Source organism: Corapipo altera, unplaced genomic scaffold (genome assembly GCF_003945725.1).
Source record: "Corapipo altera isolate COAL_440 unplaced genomic scaffold, ASM394572v1 1b, whole genome shotgun sequence".
NCBI classification, from domain to species: domain Eukaryota; kingdom Metazoa; phylum Chordata; class Aves; order Passeriformes; family Pipridae; genus Corapipo; species Corapipo altera.
Genome location: NW_020884881.1, coordinates 16,797,096 through 16,816,291, shown reverse-complemented (window position 1 = coordinate 16,816,291; position 19,196 = coordinate 16,797,096). Strand labels below are relative to the sequence as shown.

The 19,196-nt window shown below is 43.7% G+C and overlaps 1 protein-coding gene across 3 annotated transcripts in view; it reads left to right on the top strand.

Annotated features, from left to right (window-relative positions):
* CAMK1D (calcium/calmodulin dependent protein kinase ID) overlaps positions 1–19,196 on the top strand; it is a 217,813-nt gene that overhangs the window by 117,138 nt on the left and 81,479 nt on the right. For all 3 annotated transcript variants that reach the window (XM_027639744.1, XM_027639743.1, XM_027639742.1), the window contains exon 3: positions 12,936–13,010. In XM_027639744.1, coding sequence (XP_027495545.1) covers positions 12,936–13,010 — 75 coding nt within the window. The remainder of the gene's footprint in view (positions 1–12,935; positions 13,011–19,196) is intronic.

The following is a 19,196-nucleotide window of genomic DNA, read 5'->3' as shown; positions in this document are numbered from 1 at the left end:
TGTGGGAGCAGCCAAGCATTGAGTAGCCTCAAATTCTGGGCTGAAGAATGCCTTCATCCCAAACACCCAGCTCAAAATTGACACACCCCATGTGAAGCAAGATTTGTCATATTAGGGGTCCTCCAGCATCATCCTGACAAGCTGTAGTGGCAGATGCTCTTTAAACAAGGTGCAGCTTTAATTTATTAATTCAGCATTATCTGTGGTGAGCAACACAGTTTTTAGCACAGCGGAGGAGAGGGTGATATTATCAGAATGCCCTGTGTCCATCAGCACTAAGGTTGCATTTCGTACCATTTATTTTAGACTTCATCTAATAGCTACCTTTCATTCTAAATACCTTGAATTAATTAGATGTATTGCTTAGGAAAAAATGAGTCACCATGTGTGACTTGTATGTGTGACTTGGCTGCATAAAATATTAGAAATCTATAGCACTGTAGTTTATAAGTCAGTTGGTTAGAATGCCTTTTCTTGAATGCCGTGAAACAACCCACTTTTTCATACTGATTTCTTTTTAGTTGTGTGAATGAAAACAAGGACTTGACAAAGACAAATCTGCTATCATTGTCCTTTGAAGTACATTTATTAACTCTTGCTTTCAAAGTATTTTCATTCCCATTTCAGCTTCATCATGACTTGCAAAAAGTCAATGGGCAGTGGTAAAACCTAGCTGGAACAGTGGAAAAATAACCACATGTCATTGCAGAATTGCTCTTTAGCCCTACTGTTCCTACAGCTAGACATGCATTTATTTTACATGAAGGATTTGCTGTCTTTTAACACTAATTGCTGCTTTCGACATTAATATTCTGCTTGTTACTGTCTGAAGTATTGGTGTTGTTAATCTCCATGCTCTGGATCAGGACAGTACCACAGTGACATATTTAAAAAGCATAAATTCCTTCTGCGGTGGTTATTAGGGATTTAAAACCATGGAAAAATTCCACTCTTCCAGCCCTTTAATGCCTATATCACCTTCCAAAATAATTTAGAGATATATTTTTAAGATATTTAACTATCTGAAGATACCCGTGAGGAAGTCTGAAAGTGCTTTGATGCTTAGTTGCTGTGGAAGTTACTTGCATCATAAGGTATCTAATAATCTTTAGAAATCTTGTCCTTAAGAGTGGGTACTCTTAAAAATTATACTTCCATGCCATAAGAAAAGAGGGAACTGCAATTTAAAGCACTCTTTACTGAACAGGTGGCTGCAAGTATAGACCTGGCATCTGGTTTAAACTCTTCTGTTACCTCTCCAAAGGCACTCTGGGGACATTTGTGAATTCGGATTTCTCTCTCCTAAAAATAGAAACCTATACGTAGGGTCCCTATGCTCCACAGTGATACAAGTAGCAGGGATAACTGAACTCCAACACTATTTAATTTTTAATTAGACCCCCTTTATGGTATCCTTTGTAAAACTGGGGAGATTAGGTTTCTCAAATTTATTCTCACTTGGTTAAAACCCAATTAGCTGTTATACACAAACAAAATGCATCCCTATTAACAAGGATTTCTACTAATTATATTGTTCTGGTTAAGTGACTTTCCTGGCACTTGGTGGTTTGAGTTCAAGTCTACTTTGGACTCTTCAGTGATGCTGCCAAGATGTGAATCCAGCCGAGTGAGATCCCCAGCAGTCTTGCCCAATTAAAGATTCCGAGATTTGGCCCAGCTGAATTGCTCCACAGTTAATTCTGTCCATCGCTGGGAGTTCTCTTTCTCTTCCCTCCCTCTGCTTCTTTCCTGAAGACCACGTGCAAAGCAAACCCAATAGCAGTGGAAGTAGGGGACATATTTTTGTCTCTAGTATCTGGGAAGGTTGAAAATAAGACAAGTTTTAACATCAGTAGCCTTCACTTAAGCTTTGAGATGGCAGGTTCTGTTATGGAGGACTGGTGCTGTATTCTCTGTCATTACCAGCTGTGCAAAAAAGAGGCTCTGGGACTTTCAGGAGTCCCATTGCTTTCACACAGGTGTCAGGAGAACTGGATCTGCCTTTGAGTTTGGTTTCCTACACTGTGATTGAGGACAGTAACTCATAATGAACACAGAGTGGCACGATCGTCCTCTGAGATCAATCCCCCGCTGTGCAGAGCTTTCCCACTTACTCTTTTATGGTATAGGGTGTATATGACTCACCCGAGGGCTATTGGCACTTCCCACAGGCAACTGGGGGAGCAGCCTTCTGTGTAGGAGTGTCCTAATACAGTGATGATGAAATGTGGAAACCTGCCTAGCCTCTTACTTATCCTTCTGTCTCAATAAATAAAATAAATTGGCTTCCCAGTAGCTTGGTGGGAAGGAGAGAGTTTTCTGACAGGTTGCTGGTGATGAGTTTGTCATGTGGCTTGTCCCTGCAGACCGAGTGTTTGAGTCAGACCTCTGCCTAGATGCCAGCTAAGGATTTTCCAGGAGCCTCAAGAGAGCTGTACTCCAGCATCCCGGTCTGCTGGACTTCTGTGCTCCCAGGCGGGCGGGGTGCAGGCAAGCATAGCTGATGCACAGTGGCCCTGGTGATAGACAAATACAGTGAGACTTGATCAAGACTCAAAACCACACTGCTAGCAGAAGCAAAGTGGTTCTTATTGTACCCCCTACACCCCCTACACAGGGTCTCTGACTCATTTTGGACAGCATATGCTTTTCCTCACTGTAGGAGACGCCTGCAAAGGGGCAAATATGACGCTGTTGGCTGCCAGTATGGCACTGAGGAACTGTAATCTGCTTTAATTATCATGTGCTCACGCAGTCTGATGGAACTCAATGAAGCCTTGTGATTTTCTAGGCTGCCCAGCAACAATTTACAGAGTTGAGCATGCAGAGGACTCATCAACTTCATTGGGGAACAAGAAATTTATGTTCAGGGTGTCACTCATGCTTGGTTGCCCAGTTACTTTTCTGCTTCTCTTGTGGAGAAGATGCAGTTTTGAGTCATAATCCTCTTTGGATATGACTGTAGAACATAGCCTTGCTTCCTGCTGTGAGCCAAAGTGTCCTTTTGGTTACATCACTGTTTTCTGAGTGCATAAACCATCTGCACCTTTGTGCTGTTACTTGTCCTTATCATCAGCAGTACACCCATATGCATTAGTTTTGAGGGTAAACCAGTAGCTAAAGATTCTGTAAAAGTCACAGCTGGGAGTCCCAGCTCTGTCACATCTGGGTGACAGCTCCATTTATTCCCCATATGGTGGCATGAAATCCCTAGTTTTGTTACATCTTTCAACTCTGCTCATCCAAATAGGCATTTATTCATGTTTTTGTACAACTCACCTATACAGGTGTGTGGGTGTTATAACATTCACCCTTCATTAGCGTGTATTCAAACCAATGAAGGAGATAATAGTAGACAACAACAACCCTGTGTCTGTGTCAAATGGGTATTTCACGGATGGCAGAGCTTTCTTTTCAGAGGTGTAGTATCTGCTGCCAGGTTTCAGATGTAAATGAATGTATGTGTACATACTGCACTCATCTGAGGACCAGGGAGCCACAAAAAGAGTGTTATACCAGCTATTCAGCTCTTCATTCACTGTAAACTAATAATTTTGTGAGGCATTGTACAAGGATAGTTGCTCTGACTGTAGCCAGATCACCCTTCCAAGAGTGTCAGTCAGTCTTCCTGTTTTTCAAGAGTTTTGCAAACTCAGACTGCTTTTATGTTCACGGAACCCCTCCAGAGCAACCCTCTGGAGCAACCTCAGCCCACGAGGTGCTCACCACCTTTAACTGCATGTAGCTCCTCGTGTGTCCCAGGCAAGGGAGTGGGAATCAGCTTTAATTACTGGCTGCACATGTAAATCCACAGTTTCCACACTGCAAAAGCAGGGCTGCTGCCAACGACTAAAAGATGGTGCACTGTTTCTGTCTGAGATAAATCCTTGCAGACACTACTTTTATCTTTTTCACCTTTAATGATTAATTCATCATTAATACTTGCTTTGATGTGTTTCAAATTAAAGAGCCTGGAGGTTTTTGCTCAAGCTTTGCAAGCCTTTTTGATCGCTGCCAATTTGGATACACGAGTTGGAAACCATCATTCTGATGTCTTCATCTGCTTTTTGTGGAAATCAGGGATATTTCTGAAATCAGGGGTGGCACTGACACGGGGATATTCCTGCTGCCTTGAGTAGGCGTTTCAGAAGGTTATTTGGGCCTAGTCTTCTCACTAGAGTTACAAGTTATAGCAATAGAAAATCTAGAACTTTAATTTCTTTTCCTTGAATGGCTGCAGAGCAGCATTCCCGTAAAAATGCTTGAGACAAATGAACACAAGGTCAGCACCTAAATTCAGGTATATGATCTAGGAATCACTCGTGTTTATTCTCAAAGTGCCTATATTGATTTGTTACTTTTTTTGGTAAAAAAGCATGAATCCGTGCCGGAGAAATTCAGCCTTTGTCTGAGCTCTGCTGTGATCTGGATACAAGGCAGAAGAGGGCATAACCTCAGCTTGTGTCCCAGGGAAGCAACAAGCCTGTGGGCTCACTCCTTGCATGCCTCATGGGCCCAGAAGCATGCTTGGCACAACAGCTGGAGTCAGCTATTTTTTCAGAAATGGTGAGGATGCTGCCCCCAGCATCCCTTTTGGACCATGCTTGATGGCTAGAAAGTACCTCCAGGAGGAAAATACACATACTCGGGACCTGAGGAAGTTCATACAACTCTCTCCCCTTCCCAGGAGGGAACCAAGTTTTAAGATGAGCAAACAGTCCCCACTTCTTCAAGCTGCCCTTTGTGCAGAATGGTGAAGGAAGGCAGACTGCAAATATCCCTGCCAGTGAAGGAGCCAGACCGGTCTCTGCCCACAGGATCTGGAGAAGTGAACAGAAAGGTTACTCTGCTACGAAGTACAACACGAGCTAGGGCATGGATCAGAAATTGTGAGGTGTATGTGGGTAGGTTTTGTCACAACCAGTTAGTGTTACAGTTGCTTACCTACACAGCTCAGGTTTCCAGCTGTGGAATGTCTCCAACTTGACTTTATCACCATGAAATCTCATGAGAATGTTTTATGCACATAGTACATAAGGCTGGCATTTGCTATAGAAGGCATGCAGTGCTGGGGAAGAAAGGCCATTGAAATTGTTGGAAAGATTTCTGTGTCTTCACTCTTGAGTAAGAGGAGGTTATGGAGGTGATGGGTAGGATCTGAAAAATGAAATGGAGAGAGTTCAGGTTGTATAAGCATGAGATAAGGTGTCCTGGCACCTCCCCATCCTTTCTCCTCTCTCTCCCCATGTAGGCCCCAGAGGAGGCAGCTGCATTGGCAGCGGAATTACTCAGCATCCTGCTTGGACACTGGCTCAGGACAAATCCTATTCTGGTTCATTACTTTGCAATACAGAAAATTACATGCCTAATTGAAGAGTTAAATCGTGAAAAAACTAAACTGGAAACAATATGAATTTTAAAATCATCACCAGCTTTTGAGGCTAATAGAAGTAGGTCTTTTGGTGGGTGTCTCTCACATGAATTTTGGCTGTTCCAGCTTCCTTCAAACACCTGCTCTGATCCACTTGCTGCTTGCTACCAGCACTGGAGCTTTTTATCACAGTCTCCTTTTCAGTTGCAGCTGAGGGAAGGTGTATGAAGTGACTCATCCCTCCATGTTTGCCTTTGTGTACCATCTTCTAGGGCATCCAGGGTCTTTTTCTTCTAGCTGGTTTTCCAAAGCAGACGAAATTAACCTGACAGAAGCATAAAGATCTTAAAGATATTAGTAAAGACAATAATTTCCTCCTGTGTTGTGAGCAGTCTGTGTTTTGAAGCCCATATGTGACCCCAGAGTTCAACTCCTGGCCCTCCAGCCACAGAGATTTAACTAATTTGGGTGGGCAGTCAACATATGGGCACTGGAACCATCTGGCTTTGAGCTGGAATTAGCCCTCCCTTTCCCAGTCATTAGATCGAGCAAGGCGAGATGTGCAATGTGGGTGGGAACAAAAGGTATCACAGTGGTAGGAGATCAGAGGAGGTCAAAAAACACCGTCTGGCCAGGGGACATAGCAACATTTCTATGTTTCATCTTATAAATATGAGTTCTCTTTCACTTTTAATTCAACGGAATATTCAATACTGAATCCAGAAAATCTCCTCCAGCTCTTTTCAATAAGCAAATTAAACGTATAACTTCAAAAAAGCCCCAGCAATCTAAATGCAGTAGGAGAGAAAAAACAGATGTTTTAGCTTTGCAAACTCTGTAGATCCACCTTTGCCAAGCAACTGACATCTGCCTGGTTTTGTTCACATCTCTCCTCTGTGTCTAAGCTGAGTTTTCTCTAAGTTTCACATTATTTGCATGTGTGTTTGTGGGTGAGAGAGAGGAAGACTGCTGATCTGAGATGGTGGGGACCAAAGCCCTTTCTGTAGCCACAGAAGGTGTCCCCACTGCTGTACCAGGTACTTGCTGGCTGCTGTGGGAGGACAGTGTGGGGAACATGAAGCAGCAGAAATTAATCTCAGTGTCATTAAACCTTCCACCTTTCTTCCAAAGTGTCTTCTTTCTGTCTGCAAGAGTGTCCATTTCAGGGGAAGGTGGTTGACTTGGTGACATCAATCTGGTAGTGTCTTATAATTTGGACCCTTGAAAGTCAACCAGACACGTATGATGTGAGGCACCACACTCTCCTCCCTCCCTTTTCTATCCTGTAGCCCCCAAAGACCAATAGTGTAGCCAGCAGGACCAGGGCAGTGATTGTCCCCCTGTATTCAGCACTGGTGAGGCTGCACCTCCCATCCTGTGTTCAGTTTTGCGTCCCCCAAGACAAGAATGACGTTGAGGTGAGGCAGTACAAGTCCCATGGACAGCATCAGTATTTGTAGGTTTTTCTGGAGCAGGAATGGTGGGCAGAGCTCTGCTGCAGTCAGCCAGCATTTCCAGGATTTCCAACCATCAGTTTCCTTCCCCATCCCAACCCCTGCAATCTCACCCCATTCCCCTCTTGTCAGACTTGCCACAGTTTCCCCTTGGGAGCAGGCTGGTTTGTTCCCGTGTGTTCTTGCATCATTCTGAGCCATCCTGAAGACTTTTTGATAGTTTTCTTTCAAGTGTAAAGCAATCTGATATGATCACTCTGTGTGAACATGTATGAGACTATTCTAATACCTGTTGAAATTATTGACTTGTTTCAATGAATTAAAACAGTTGAGCAAAGGTAAGTTTCCAGGATCATCCAGAGCAGAAACTGTGATTTAAACATTTCCCTTGGTCAACTTGTGAATTCATCAACCCAGGAACCCTCATGCTGCTGGTAAAACTCTCTTCAGGGTATGTGTAGAAATAACAGAACATTGATTCTCAAAGACATTTGGTTACTCAAAGCCACAAATCCTTACAGACTCAGGCTTTGTTAGTTCTGGCTTTCACAAAATTATTCACACTTTCTTGTGGCATTTTATCCATTACACGTGCTGTTCATGGAGGTGCAGCATTAAATGTCATGTCTTGCAAATGTAACACTGACTTGGAAAAGAGTTGTGGGGGGAACCTGCCCTACTTACATGTCTGTTGTGTTTGCCCAAGGTTTTTGAACAGTGTTCTTCTTACTGATCCTAGTTTTCAGTGTTAAATATAGATGTTAAAGATAGATGTTAATGTAAATGATTCAATTGTAGTTTATAGCTGGTGTGTTTAACATGCTCTCCTGGCAGCTCAGCAATCAAAGCAATGTCTGGGTTCTCTGCTTTTATGTGTGCAGAGTGCTACCCCTCTAATTAATGATCCACGGCAATACACAGTGGGTTTAATTTCAGCCCTTTGGCCTCTGGGATGGTCAGGAACTGGCAGAGATGTACAGAAAGCTCGGTCATTACAGGATTTAGTTTCCCTTATTGTACACCAGCTTCCAAATTTCAATCCTTTGCTTCTTAGAAGAAATATCCAGCTAAAGCCCATGGAATATATAGATTTTTAAATTATTTTTTTTGCAAATGTTGAAGTGAATATTGTGTATTAAAGCTAGTTCTGGGCCCATGGAGCTTGTGCCCTCCTGGTGGCAGTGGGTAGGACATGATGTCTCTGTACTGGTCAGTGGCAAGGGAGGATTTTAACGTCACTGGGGTGCCATGCCACGTACTCATCACCACTCCAGTGCTGCAGCACTCCCCATTTGCTGTGATGGAAACTGTTGTGCAGTGAGGAAATGCTACTCCTGGTCAAGTTGGGTCTTGTTTCGGGGATGTGTTTCAGCTCTTTCAGAGGTGGACGTTTCTGTGCTTATGAATGCTGTAGCAATCAGGGGGGAATGACAATTCCCCTATCAATGCCCTTGTGCAATGGCTCCACAGCAAGCAAAGGGACCAGTCTGTGCTTGGGGCTCTGCCACAGATCAAACACTCTTTCATCAGCCCTTGTTTGCACAGCTGCCATGCCCAGAAAAGTCACTTGAAGTCCTTGGTTGCACAGCTTAGTTTGCTCCTTTAAGGCTGGGCGAGTAATGTGTTAAAATATTGCTCAAGTGCAACATTGCCTTCATTCATGTTGTTGACACCTTTGTAACACCACAGGGCAGAATCATAGACCTGAAAGGCTGGAGGGGAAGCCTGTTAATTTTGCATGGTTGCATCGAGCCCCATGGTTTGTGTCTGTCTGAGGCACAGCATCCAAATCAGGGCTGTACTGAACATGGGGAACCCATCCTTTATTTTAATAATTTCCTACCAGGTTAATCTCTCTTCATTTTTGTGTATACTTAAATTTCCCTGATGCTCATTCCTGGATTTACTTTCCTCTTTCTTTTCCCCCTGGATTGCAGCATCTCATGGGCCTTGTAGGGTGAAGAGTCTGGAGTGTAAAAAAGCATTAGCCTCTCTTTATTTATATTTTTATTTCTAGGCATCTTGTTTCTGTCTAATGGCCTCAGAATATTCCTGAAAATGAAAAAAGCAGTGGTGGCTGGAGGTGGCATGTGCCCTTTGTGTCACAGATGGAGGGATTTGTGGGGACACATCAGGGTGTGGGAGACACAAGCAGCATGTGGTGTTTGCCAGGAAAGGGGGGGAGCATCAGGAAAAATAGCAAGTGTGATGAAAGGGAGGTTAAAAGGGTGGTAAGGGCAATTTTCCTTAGCTGGATGTTTCCTTGTTCATAACAATTTGAGTAATCTGATCTAATTTGCTTTAACTAAGTCCATGCTTTGATGTTCACTTTCAGGGCTTTTTTTATTTCTTTGGAAACAATCAATGGGAACTGCTGTCACCCCAGTGCATGTCCATGTCCCCTCTGCTACAGGCATAATTGTACCATCATGTACTTCAATGGCATCGATGTGTTGCTTTGTGCAGTTAATCCAGTGCACGTTTATCAGTTGCAGTGTGGGAGCCACACGTTGGGAAGAGGGCAGTATGGACAGGGAGGACAGAATGAAGAAAAAGGCTACAAACAAGTGGGGTTGATATTGTCTCTCTGAGATGGGAAGGAGAAGGGGTGGAAATAATATGGCCCAGTGGTTAAGATGATATTCTGGGACTGAGGCATCTGGATTCTTGTCCCTCTCTGCTCCCTCCTCTCCTGAGAAATCTTCAAGTTTTTCTTCACAGTGCTTCCTCTTTTGTAAAGTGAGAGCAGCACCTTTTAAAAAAATTAATCCTGTCAGGTCTCGAGGAGATCAGACAGTCTGGTGAGTATTTCTGCTGGGCGAGCTCACCGGGGAGGCTGCGTGCAGGCATTTGGAGGCTTAGCAGAATGAATCCTCTGAACCTTTGAGATTCACTCGGTGCTCCTGGTGGGGATAAAAGTGGAGTTAATTAACCCATTCTCAAATCCTTCCTGATCCGTGACCATCAAGTAGATGCCACCGCACAGTGCTTTCCTTGGCTCTCGATGTACCCAAACATCCATGCAAGCCTGAAGTGTCTGGCTGTTACCTGCACATCTGGCACTGCTGATCTGCTTGCAGAGGAGTGGGACAAATTTACCCCATCCCCATTAGCCTTTGGGGTATCAACAAAACAATGCGATGCTGCCACACCCAATTTCCCAAACCCCAGGGTGCTATTAAAATGAGCAGTGTTCAGCCTTAATTACTGTGTATCCAGGCTGTAAGCGATCGCTTGCTCGTGCTTTAAAGTGAAGAAAGGACCACACAAATTTCTGTGTGAATTTCTGGAGTGAGAGGCAGAGGAGCTGCAGCTGGGCAGTGACCTCTGCTGGGAAGCCCACAGATGCTCTGGTCTAGCTTCAGTAACACACCCCCCAGCTTCATCTAACCTGTGGGTTTCACCCCAAGAGATTTCCATGTCACTGGATTTTTTTAATTTTAAATTCCATTTTCCTTTTGATAGCTTGCCATTTGAGAGTTCATCTGAGTAGAGAAATGCTGGAGTAGGACAAGCGGCTTCATTTGCAGGTGTGAGACGTGCACTTCACCAGGGATATTAAACACTATGTAACACCACAATTAAGGCCTTGCTGGTCTTGGGGAGGCTGAGAGAAAGTGGAGAAAAATGCCTCCTCTCCATCTCAGCAAGCCCCTTGAGTGCAGCAGCCACCAGCGTGGTGGCTGGTATGCACAGACCACCTGTGAAAGGGGCATCTTCTTCCAAGTGCCTTCATCCCTATGAGACATTGCCCTGTGTGTACTTTGGGGGTGATTCAGCTTCTTCTGCTGCCTTCTTCTAGTTTATATTTGCTAGATCCCACATGCTCACATCCTGCATCTGATTTCACTGAGGGGCAGATTGGCTCAGAACAGAGGACTCTGCAGTGTTGGGACTAAACCTCTTCTCCACCCCTAGCACTGAGCGAGTTTATCTGCCTTCTGAGAGCACAGTGGTGCAGTGGCCATTTGGTTTGCAAATCAGGAAGGGGAGAGGGTCTCGCCGCAGCCCTCAGCGCAAGGTGTTGCATATCTGATGAGCTCTCCTCTGGCCTCTGCCTCCCTGGCTGTTTGCTCTGTGGGTAACCCACCCGTCAGCCACGTGTGTCACGGTTAGGGGGTTGCTGCAGCTGCCTCAGAGGGGGTTTGGCTGGTTTGGGGAACCTCTGAGGTTCTCAAAAATAGAAATGCAAAGCGTTAATACAGGTGGGGTGAAAACCTTACCGCTGAGTTGGGGGCTTTAAGCAGATAACACTGTGGCAGATTGTTTGTGTTAAACTGCCCTGACCGTGGTGGTAGGAGGAACACAAACGATCATGTGAATGTGCATGTGCGTAAAGAAAATGGACAAATACATATAATAATTTTCATTAAAAGTGACTAATTGCTTGAAATGTCATTTGTAACGTACCTTCAGCTAACCTAAACAGGGCAAACCAGCCCTTGCCCTACCTAACCCTTAAGGGACCAGGCACTAGACCTGCACAACAAAATAAACACTTCCTAACACGTGTGCTGTGTAAAACCAAGTGGGTGATGTATTGGTTTCCTCTTGCAAATATTAAGAATTTAGTTTGCAACGCAGTCTACCTGGAAATTTTGCTAAAATAACATGGGATTTTCCAGATATTTAGGTAGAGTGAATAGCCAAGTCATATACTTGTTACTCTTAACATCCTGTAGTGCATTATATTTGAGTTTGCTTATTGTTGATGTTAAATTTCCTGTGTGTGAAGGTCATTATATGAATAAGCTTTTGATGACTATGGGTGTAAATTCAGGTCAGTCATAATCTTACCAGTGAATTCAGAGGAAATTAAATTAGTCTGTGTACTTGCAGTAAAGGTCCTGCTGGGTGCAGGGGATCTTCAGCTCTCAGCATCATCACACAGATGTTAGGACACTTGGGACCACTGAAGATAAGGCCCTGATACATAATTAAGCATCTTAATTAAGCTACTTGAACCTAGACACATGTAGAGTTTTGGATTTGCTGACAGTGCATGTTTACTTTCTTTTTGAACATGTCCATCTGTTGCTTAGTGAGTGGCCTCTGCTTAGCATTTTCCATCTTTCTCTTAAAATGATTGTCTGCAATTGGTGTAATTAATATCCTGCCCCTGGGGTTGTACTGGTAGTCTCCTTAGGGTTTGCACAACCTAGATGTATCCTTTGTGCATTATTTGTAAGCATTTAAGGACCAAACCCAGAGAGGCATTGCTCAACTGGTTAATTAGATGGGTACTTGTGGAGATGATTTTTGTCTTTAAAGCTAGTGTTTTGACAAGAGGCTTGGTGGGAATGGTGAGGATGCAGAAAACCCATTGGTTGCTTAGAGGTGTTGCACAGAAAGCACCCAGTGCTCAGCAGTGCTGCAGGGAAATTCAGGTGTGAAGACCAGGCTGGACATCAGAGCTGGATGAATTTGGTGTGAAGGAGTGTGGGGCTGTCATATGGCTGCTGCCTACTTGTGCCAGCTTCTCCACAGAGTCAAATCCCTGCTTTCTCCCTGCCATCCTACATCCTGCCTCCATCACTCCCCTACACCCTGCAGCAAAGCTGTCCTGAGAATTTAACCTCCAGCCAACCATCTTCATTCATCTGAACTTCTAATGCCTCATATACTTAACCCTTACACATTTGCCTTTGGAGAGGATTGAAAGAAATTTCTCTGAGTAATAACAGTATTCTGGGCTGTGAAGCACTTCTGGCTGTTTACTTCAGTTGGAAGGGCCTTAAATATCACCGAGTTCCAATCCTCCTGCCATGAGCAGGGACACCTTCCACTCGACCAGGTTGCTCAAAGCCCCATCCAGCCTGGCCTTGAACACTTCCAGGGATGGGGCATTCACAGCTGCTGTGGACAGCCTGTTCCAGTGACTCACCACCCTCATAGTAAAGAATTTATTCCTAACATCTAATCCAAACCTACCTTCTTTCAGTTTAAAGCCATTACCCCTTGTTCTATCACTACATGTCCTTGCAAAAAATTTATGATAGCGAATAAAGCACTGACAAGTAGTGCCTAACTAAAAATAGCCTTATGTTTCATAGTCATGTAAAAAAAATTAAAATCAGTATTTCATCTTATCTTATCTTGTGGTTTTTCAGGATCAAGCATGAAAACATAGTTGCCCTGGAAGACATCTATGAGAGCCCGAACCATTTATATCTGGTCATGCAGTTGTAAGTACTGAACCTAATGTATTTTTTGTGTCAAAATTGCCACCTCTTCTTGTTCTGGTTTTGTTCTTTAACCCAAAAGATGGGGTACATGAGAGGTATTTGTCTAGTGTGCTACAGACTGCAAAATCCCTGGTGGGTGGTTAAAAATGAATCTTCAGTTGTAACGGGCTGAGTTGTTGTGAAATTGGGAATTAAATTGTTTTGTGATGAGTGTCACCCAAATCAAACCAGACTGAAGAGGAGATGGTAAAGGGATCTGGACAGGCTTCATAGGTATGGAGTTGCCAAGGTTTAGTTCTCTGTGTCCCAACAGGTACCTGCTTTGTACTGAGCCCAAGGTGACCATGTGCACGGGTACATGGGTACTGCACTTGCAAGGCAGCATCATCCTTGACTCAGCAGCAGTGGTAGATCATACCACTTGTTCCTTGACACATCTCTCTCACCAGAGCCCCTCTTCTTCCTCATTTTCCTCCTCTGGATCTGAGAAAATCAGGATCCCATCACATGCATGATACACTGTAGCTGACCCAGTCCTCCTGTCACATCAACCTGGCAGGAAGGGGCAGGCAGATGCTCATAGTGCTTCTATTTTTACCTCATTCTGAAATCAATTAAAAAACATGATTTGAAGTTAAAATTTCCTCTTACCAGCTCTAGCCTCTCTCTTATTCAATTGTGAGATCACATCAAACAAGATCAGAACAGACAGACAGGGCAGAAGAGTAAACTACAGCTGGGAAGAGCCAGATGTGCCATAGGGAAACCTGAAGCATCTGATAGAGGCAGTTCTGGGGTTAAATACCCCAGGGAAAGCTGGGGACTGTGCTCGTCCCTTGTCTATTGGTAGCAGTTGTTAGAAGTTGTTCTACTGACAGTGTGGGAAGAATGTGGTTTTTGTAGCCCATGTTTTAGTTCAGAGTGCTGTAAAAGAACTTGTATAGGAACATCAGTGTTGTACAAATTCCAACAAACCAGCTGGATTGTGGGAAGTACTAGTTTTGTGATCAGTTGTTTTACAAATCCTTGATTTTGTTTAATCTCTTTAGAAAAAATAAATTGATATTATTCCTTCTTATTAGCTTGTTCAGTGTAGTGTAACTTTCACTTTCATAAATTCCTTACATTCAGATCTTTGGTTTATCTGAAATATAGTTCTGTAATCATAGATGACGCTGAATATATATCTTGGTATAAATTTCTGCTCACAGTTCAACACTGACTAGGGAATTATCCTTTCTGTTATAGCTGTGTTTGTAAACCCAGCTAACTAATTTTCCGAGGGCCAAGCATTTAGCTATTCCAGAGGGATACAGATTCACTGATGCCCACCAGGATAAGATGCCCAGCTGAAGCCATCAGCTGGAAACCCGTCAGCATGCTTTGGGGTGGCTGCTCTGAGCAACTCCCAGCTTCAGCAAAGAGCTGTGCCTTGTGTTACAAGATAGACCAAGAGCACTGAACTGAATGCAGGGCATAACCTTTCTGCAAGTTCTTGGGAAAGGGCTGTGTTATCCCCCGGTGGAGAGGACAAGAATGCCATGGACTCACCTCATTGCTGTGGGCGTTTCATGAAGGATGGTGCAACCTCTGCACTGCCTCTGAACTTTCATCAATAGTTGAGTTTGGGATCAATTGGCATCAACAGCTGGGCAGCAACTCTGCAAAGTCCAGAAGGCTCAAAATCCATTCTACATGCCTCTTTTCATGGATTCCTGTTTGGGAGAAGGCAAGTATGGATAATTTCTGGTTTCCAAGGTAACACCAACTTGTTGATACAATAGCTGTGAACCATTGCACAGCATGAAGTATCTATTTGTTTACATTTCTGCCCTATTTATTATTAGATTCCTTGTGGGTTTTTATCTTCTCATTTTTGTGTATTTCTCCTAAACAACACAACAGTTGCCTACATTTAAAACTTGGGTTCTGAGACAAAGCAGAAAGGGTTCTGATCAAGCAGCTTTCATGAAGCAGCATTTAGAATATAAAAAAAGGGTGGGTAAAATCAGGGCCACTCAAAGGTCAGTATCATGGGCACAGGAAATCTCAAATCCATATGCCCTTCTCCCTGGGTCCTCGCTTGCTAAGTGAACTCTAGCTAATAGTTTCCAGTGGTTATTTTGTGTCACAGACAGCATTTTCATTACCAACCTTTAGAGCACTCCTTGCTATGTTGTGGAAAATCCACGTTACAGCCCTTGTGCATCTTGCAGCACCTCTGTGGGAGAAGGCTTTTGGAGGTAGACCAAACCTCTCTGTTTATGTTTGTCCTTGGGTACATCTACTTTTCCATGAAAGCCACGCTTGTTAGCAGGCCAACTTGAAGCATAAATATCACACCTCGTTTATTCTGTCAAAGATATGGGCAAGTAAAGGTCTCAGTGTCCCTGCGGGAGTTGGAAGGAAGGGAGTTTAAGAGGCAGCTGTCCATGTCTACTTGACACTTAATTTGTTCCTGCAAGGGCCCCTGGGAGCTCTTCCCAGGATTACCTAGCTCTTGGTGAATCTGTCCTGTGTGTTTCCTGGCATGTCCATGGGGGAGATAAGGTCTCTGGCTTTAGTTTCACCACCTTGTTTTCACATACATTGTATACAAGCCATCACAGAACAGTTCAAACTGAGAGGTAAGGCTAGGGTACACCAGAAGTTCAGGTTGGAGATCCCCAAATTTGACAACCCATAATTTCATGTGCTGTCTCAAAGCACTATCCTGTCCCTTAGAAAGGGCCGGGCTATTTTTTCTTTATTTATTTTCCAAAAGTGCAAGATATTCCAACCCAGTGCCTCTAATTTTGGCAAGATTGTGGACAATTCCTTGCTGCCTTTCACTCCAAGCAGTATTGCTCAGCTTTGGTATGAGGTGGAGTTAGGGGTGCAACTGCAAAGCAGAATACAGATGTAGGACAATCGCTGCCTCTCCTGTGATGATTCTGCTAAAATTTTGCAGGCAATATAGAAAAGTGTTGTAGAACATTTGTCTTATTTCCATGACAATAATGTGCTTTCCAACCAAGAAAACACCTGCTCCTTCCCAATCTTGGATTTCCTATAGTACTGTTAAGACCTACACAGGCAACAAAGACAAAAACTAAAACGAAACTCTGAAAGTTTCATTCCTTCTGGATGCTGAGATTCCCTGGAGGATACTGTAAAAAAACAGGGGGGAAAAAATTGCTTTCAGAAATAGAAGTTTTATGAAACTGCATTTTGGTATAATAAAAAGCTCTGTTAATGAGCAGTTACAGGATTTTTGGTTGCTATTGTTGCCACTTGGTAATAATTACCATACTGTATCTCCTAATTGATCTACCTTATTTCATCTCGTCAGTACAGGGAAAGATCATGATAATCTGTTGTGGTTAGTGTCGTCAGATACTAATATTTCATTAGCATAATCAGCCTCTTTGTGTATTGATGATTCATTTTCTGTGTCCTGGAAAATCTTGCATAAAAATGGATTTACATAAACACATGGAATCATTTGGGTTGGAAAAGACCTTTAAGATCATCTAGTCCAACCATTAACGCAGCACTGCCAAGTCTACCACTAACCATGTCCTCAGGTGCCACATCTACACATCTTTTAAATACCTCCAGGAATGGTGACTCCAGTACTTCCTTGGGCACCATTTGCCAGTGCTTGACAACCTTTCGGTGAAGGAATTTTTCCTGATACCCAATCTAAACATCTTTTCCATCTGAGTTTTATGGATCCATTTGCAAACGCTGTTTCTGAAGGTGCTGCCTGGGGAGATCGAAGCAGATTCCCAAGGCTTGACTCTGACTTCATCTGTATTGTTCACCTGCATTGAAGCGTGAAGCAGCAAAGTTTGATTTCCCAGAGATTTTTCTGTAACCTACACTAGTCAAAGCCACAGGAGCTGAGGCTGCTGCCTCTCCAAAAGGAGAGGGGGGGCACGTTATAAATCGATTAAGACAGTAATTTCATTGTTCTCCTTTATTCATCTGTATTTCCTTAAAATATTTAGGAATTTAATATTTTTGCTATCTCTACCCTTCTGTCAAAGCTGGTTGAAATTCATCTAACAGGTCAGAAATTACTAAGGGCTGGCAAGTTGAGATGGAGAGTCAGTGCCTCGCTGCCTTCGGAAAACAGGCTAAAAATGGGTCCAAAAGGCACCTCCAAAACTTGCAGACCAGGCTTGGAGAAGCATGCAAGCAATGATCAAACCGGAAGACCTACCTCTGGGTATCACTGCATTTGTTTTTCACAGTCAAGAACATTGCCAGATCCAGAGGATTTCCTATTAATACTAGGATCTAGTTAAAGAAAGTGAAAACCCTCGTCCCTGTCTGGTATAGCTTTCCACTGCACTGGCGGAGCTGTGCTCCCAAAGAGTACATCTGATCCCCTCAGTAGGATGGCTGCTTTACCCAGATCCTGTTGGCTGCTTGTTCTGGTTCTCCAGGGTATTTCCCCTGTGTGATTTCTTCTGAAGCTTTGACATCTCTGCTGAGAAACAGTTTTTAGGGTGAGCAGCCTGGTTGACCCAACCCTGAAATGTTTCTCCTTACATTTACAAAAAAACCCAGCCCTAAACCGAGCCTAAACCCCTGACCTTGGGGTTTTTCCAGTTTGGTCTCTTAACTCTGTTGAATTATTCAGATGATTTCTTTCACAGAAAAGCTGAGATGACGGAGGCTCCTTCCTGCCGAGTGCGAGTCATGCATGGGAGAGAGCCTGCCCACAAGTTTACAGGCTTAGAATCCCGGTGTCCCATTCCTGCTGCTTATCAGTTCTCCCCTGCCAGACACAGGTGCCTCATAACCCTGTAACACCTTGGGAGGCAGCTCAAACAGGCAGGTACCCACTGGTGCTAAAATCTGCAGAAGTTTTTATTATTACCGGAACTACACTGCTTGGGATTTTGCCTTTCAACTCCACATTTTGCTAATAAGTAAGTGGAGTGCTGAGCTGTGATTAAGTGCTGAATTCCCTTTGTTTTTTTGAAAGCCCAATGCCTGAGTGCGCTCCAAGAGCAGCCAAGCATGGACGGGGTATGTAAGTGACATTTCAATGAAAATATTCAGCCTCCAAGAAAAACAACAGACAATGGAGGGAAGTGCCGTGTTTGCCAGGTTCCTTAAGGAGTCCTGCAAGGACTCACTGTGTTACAAAACAGCAATCGCGCACGCCAAGCCGCTATCGCGTCAGGATGCTAATTAAGGCAAAACACAGATCTGCTGCACCACATTCCTTAGATGAGGTTTATTCCCATACTTGGGGGGTGCAAAAGAAGGAATTATCTCTGCACTCACAATGAAATTTATATCACTGAATCATAGAATGGCTTGGGTTGGAAGGGACCTTAATGATCACTTAGTTCCAACCCCCTACCATGGGCAGGGACACCTTCCACTAGACCAGGTTGCTTGAAGCCCCATCCAACCTGACCTTGAACACTTCCAGGGATGGAGCATCCCCAACTTCTCTTAACAACCTGTTCCAGTGCCTCACCAATGAATGATTAAAGCATACTGTGTTCAGCAGCAGAAAACACTTTTGTCCAAGTATCTGAGAGAAGCCCCTCAGCATCACTTTTCTCTACAGATGGTGTGTTTGTTATCATTATTAGTAATGACAGTAATGGTAACAAGAGAAACACCACCATTAATGAAGAACACTAATGACCATGTGCCAGGGGATTCAGTTTGTTTCACAATACAGGATGGAACATCAGCTGCACACCCACAGACTCTGTCCTTCTTTATTTCCAGTATTCCTGGTTTGGATGAAGTGTCTCAAAAGGCTCAGCCCAAATTAATGCCTGACATCAATTGAAAATACACTGAGTATGTGTCAAAAGCCTTACATCCCATGCTTCGTGCACCTCCTCGTGCCCCACAGGAGTAAGATGTGTAGTAGATTTATGTGGCAGGTAGATCTCATGGGGTTTACTGGCTAGGACACTTAATGGATGGGCCATGGAAAGACCTATTCCCAATTCCTGGTCGAGCAAATCCACATGAATTTTATATTGATCAGTTATTGAATAAATTGTTCACTTGGTTTTGGTGGGGCTTTTTGAGCAAATGCTATGTAAGAAGTACAGCACCAGGGAGGCTAATGCACATCCTCTCAAACCAGGAAGGAGCCTGAGAGGTGACAGGGGCGATTTGTTTGGATTTTGACACAACTAAGCAGAGACTTATGGGCTCTAG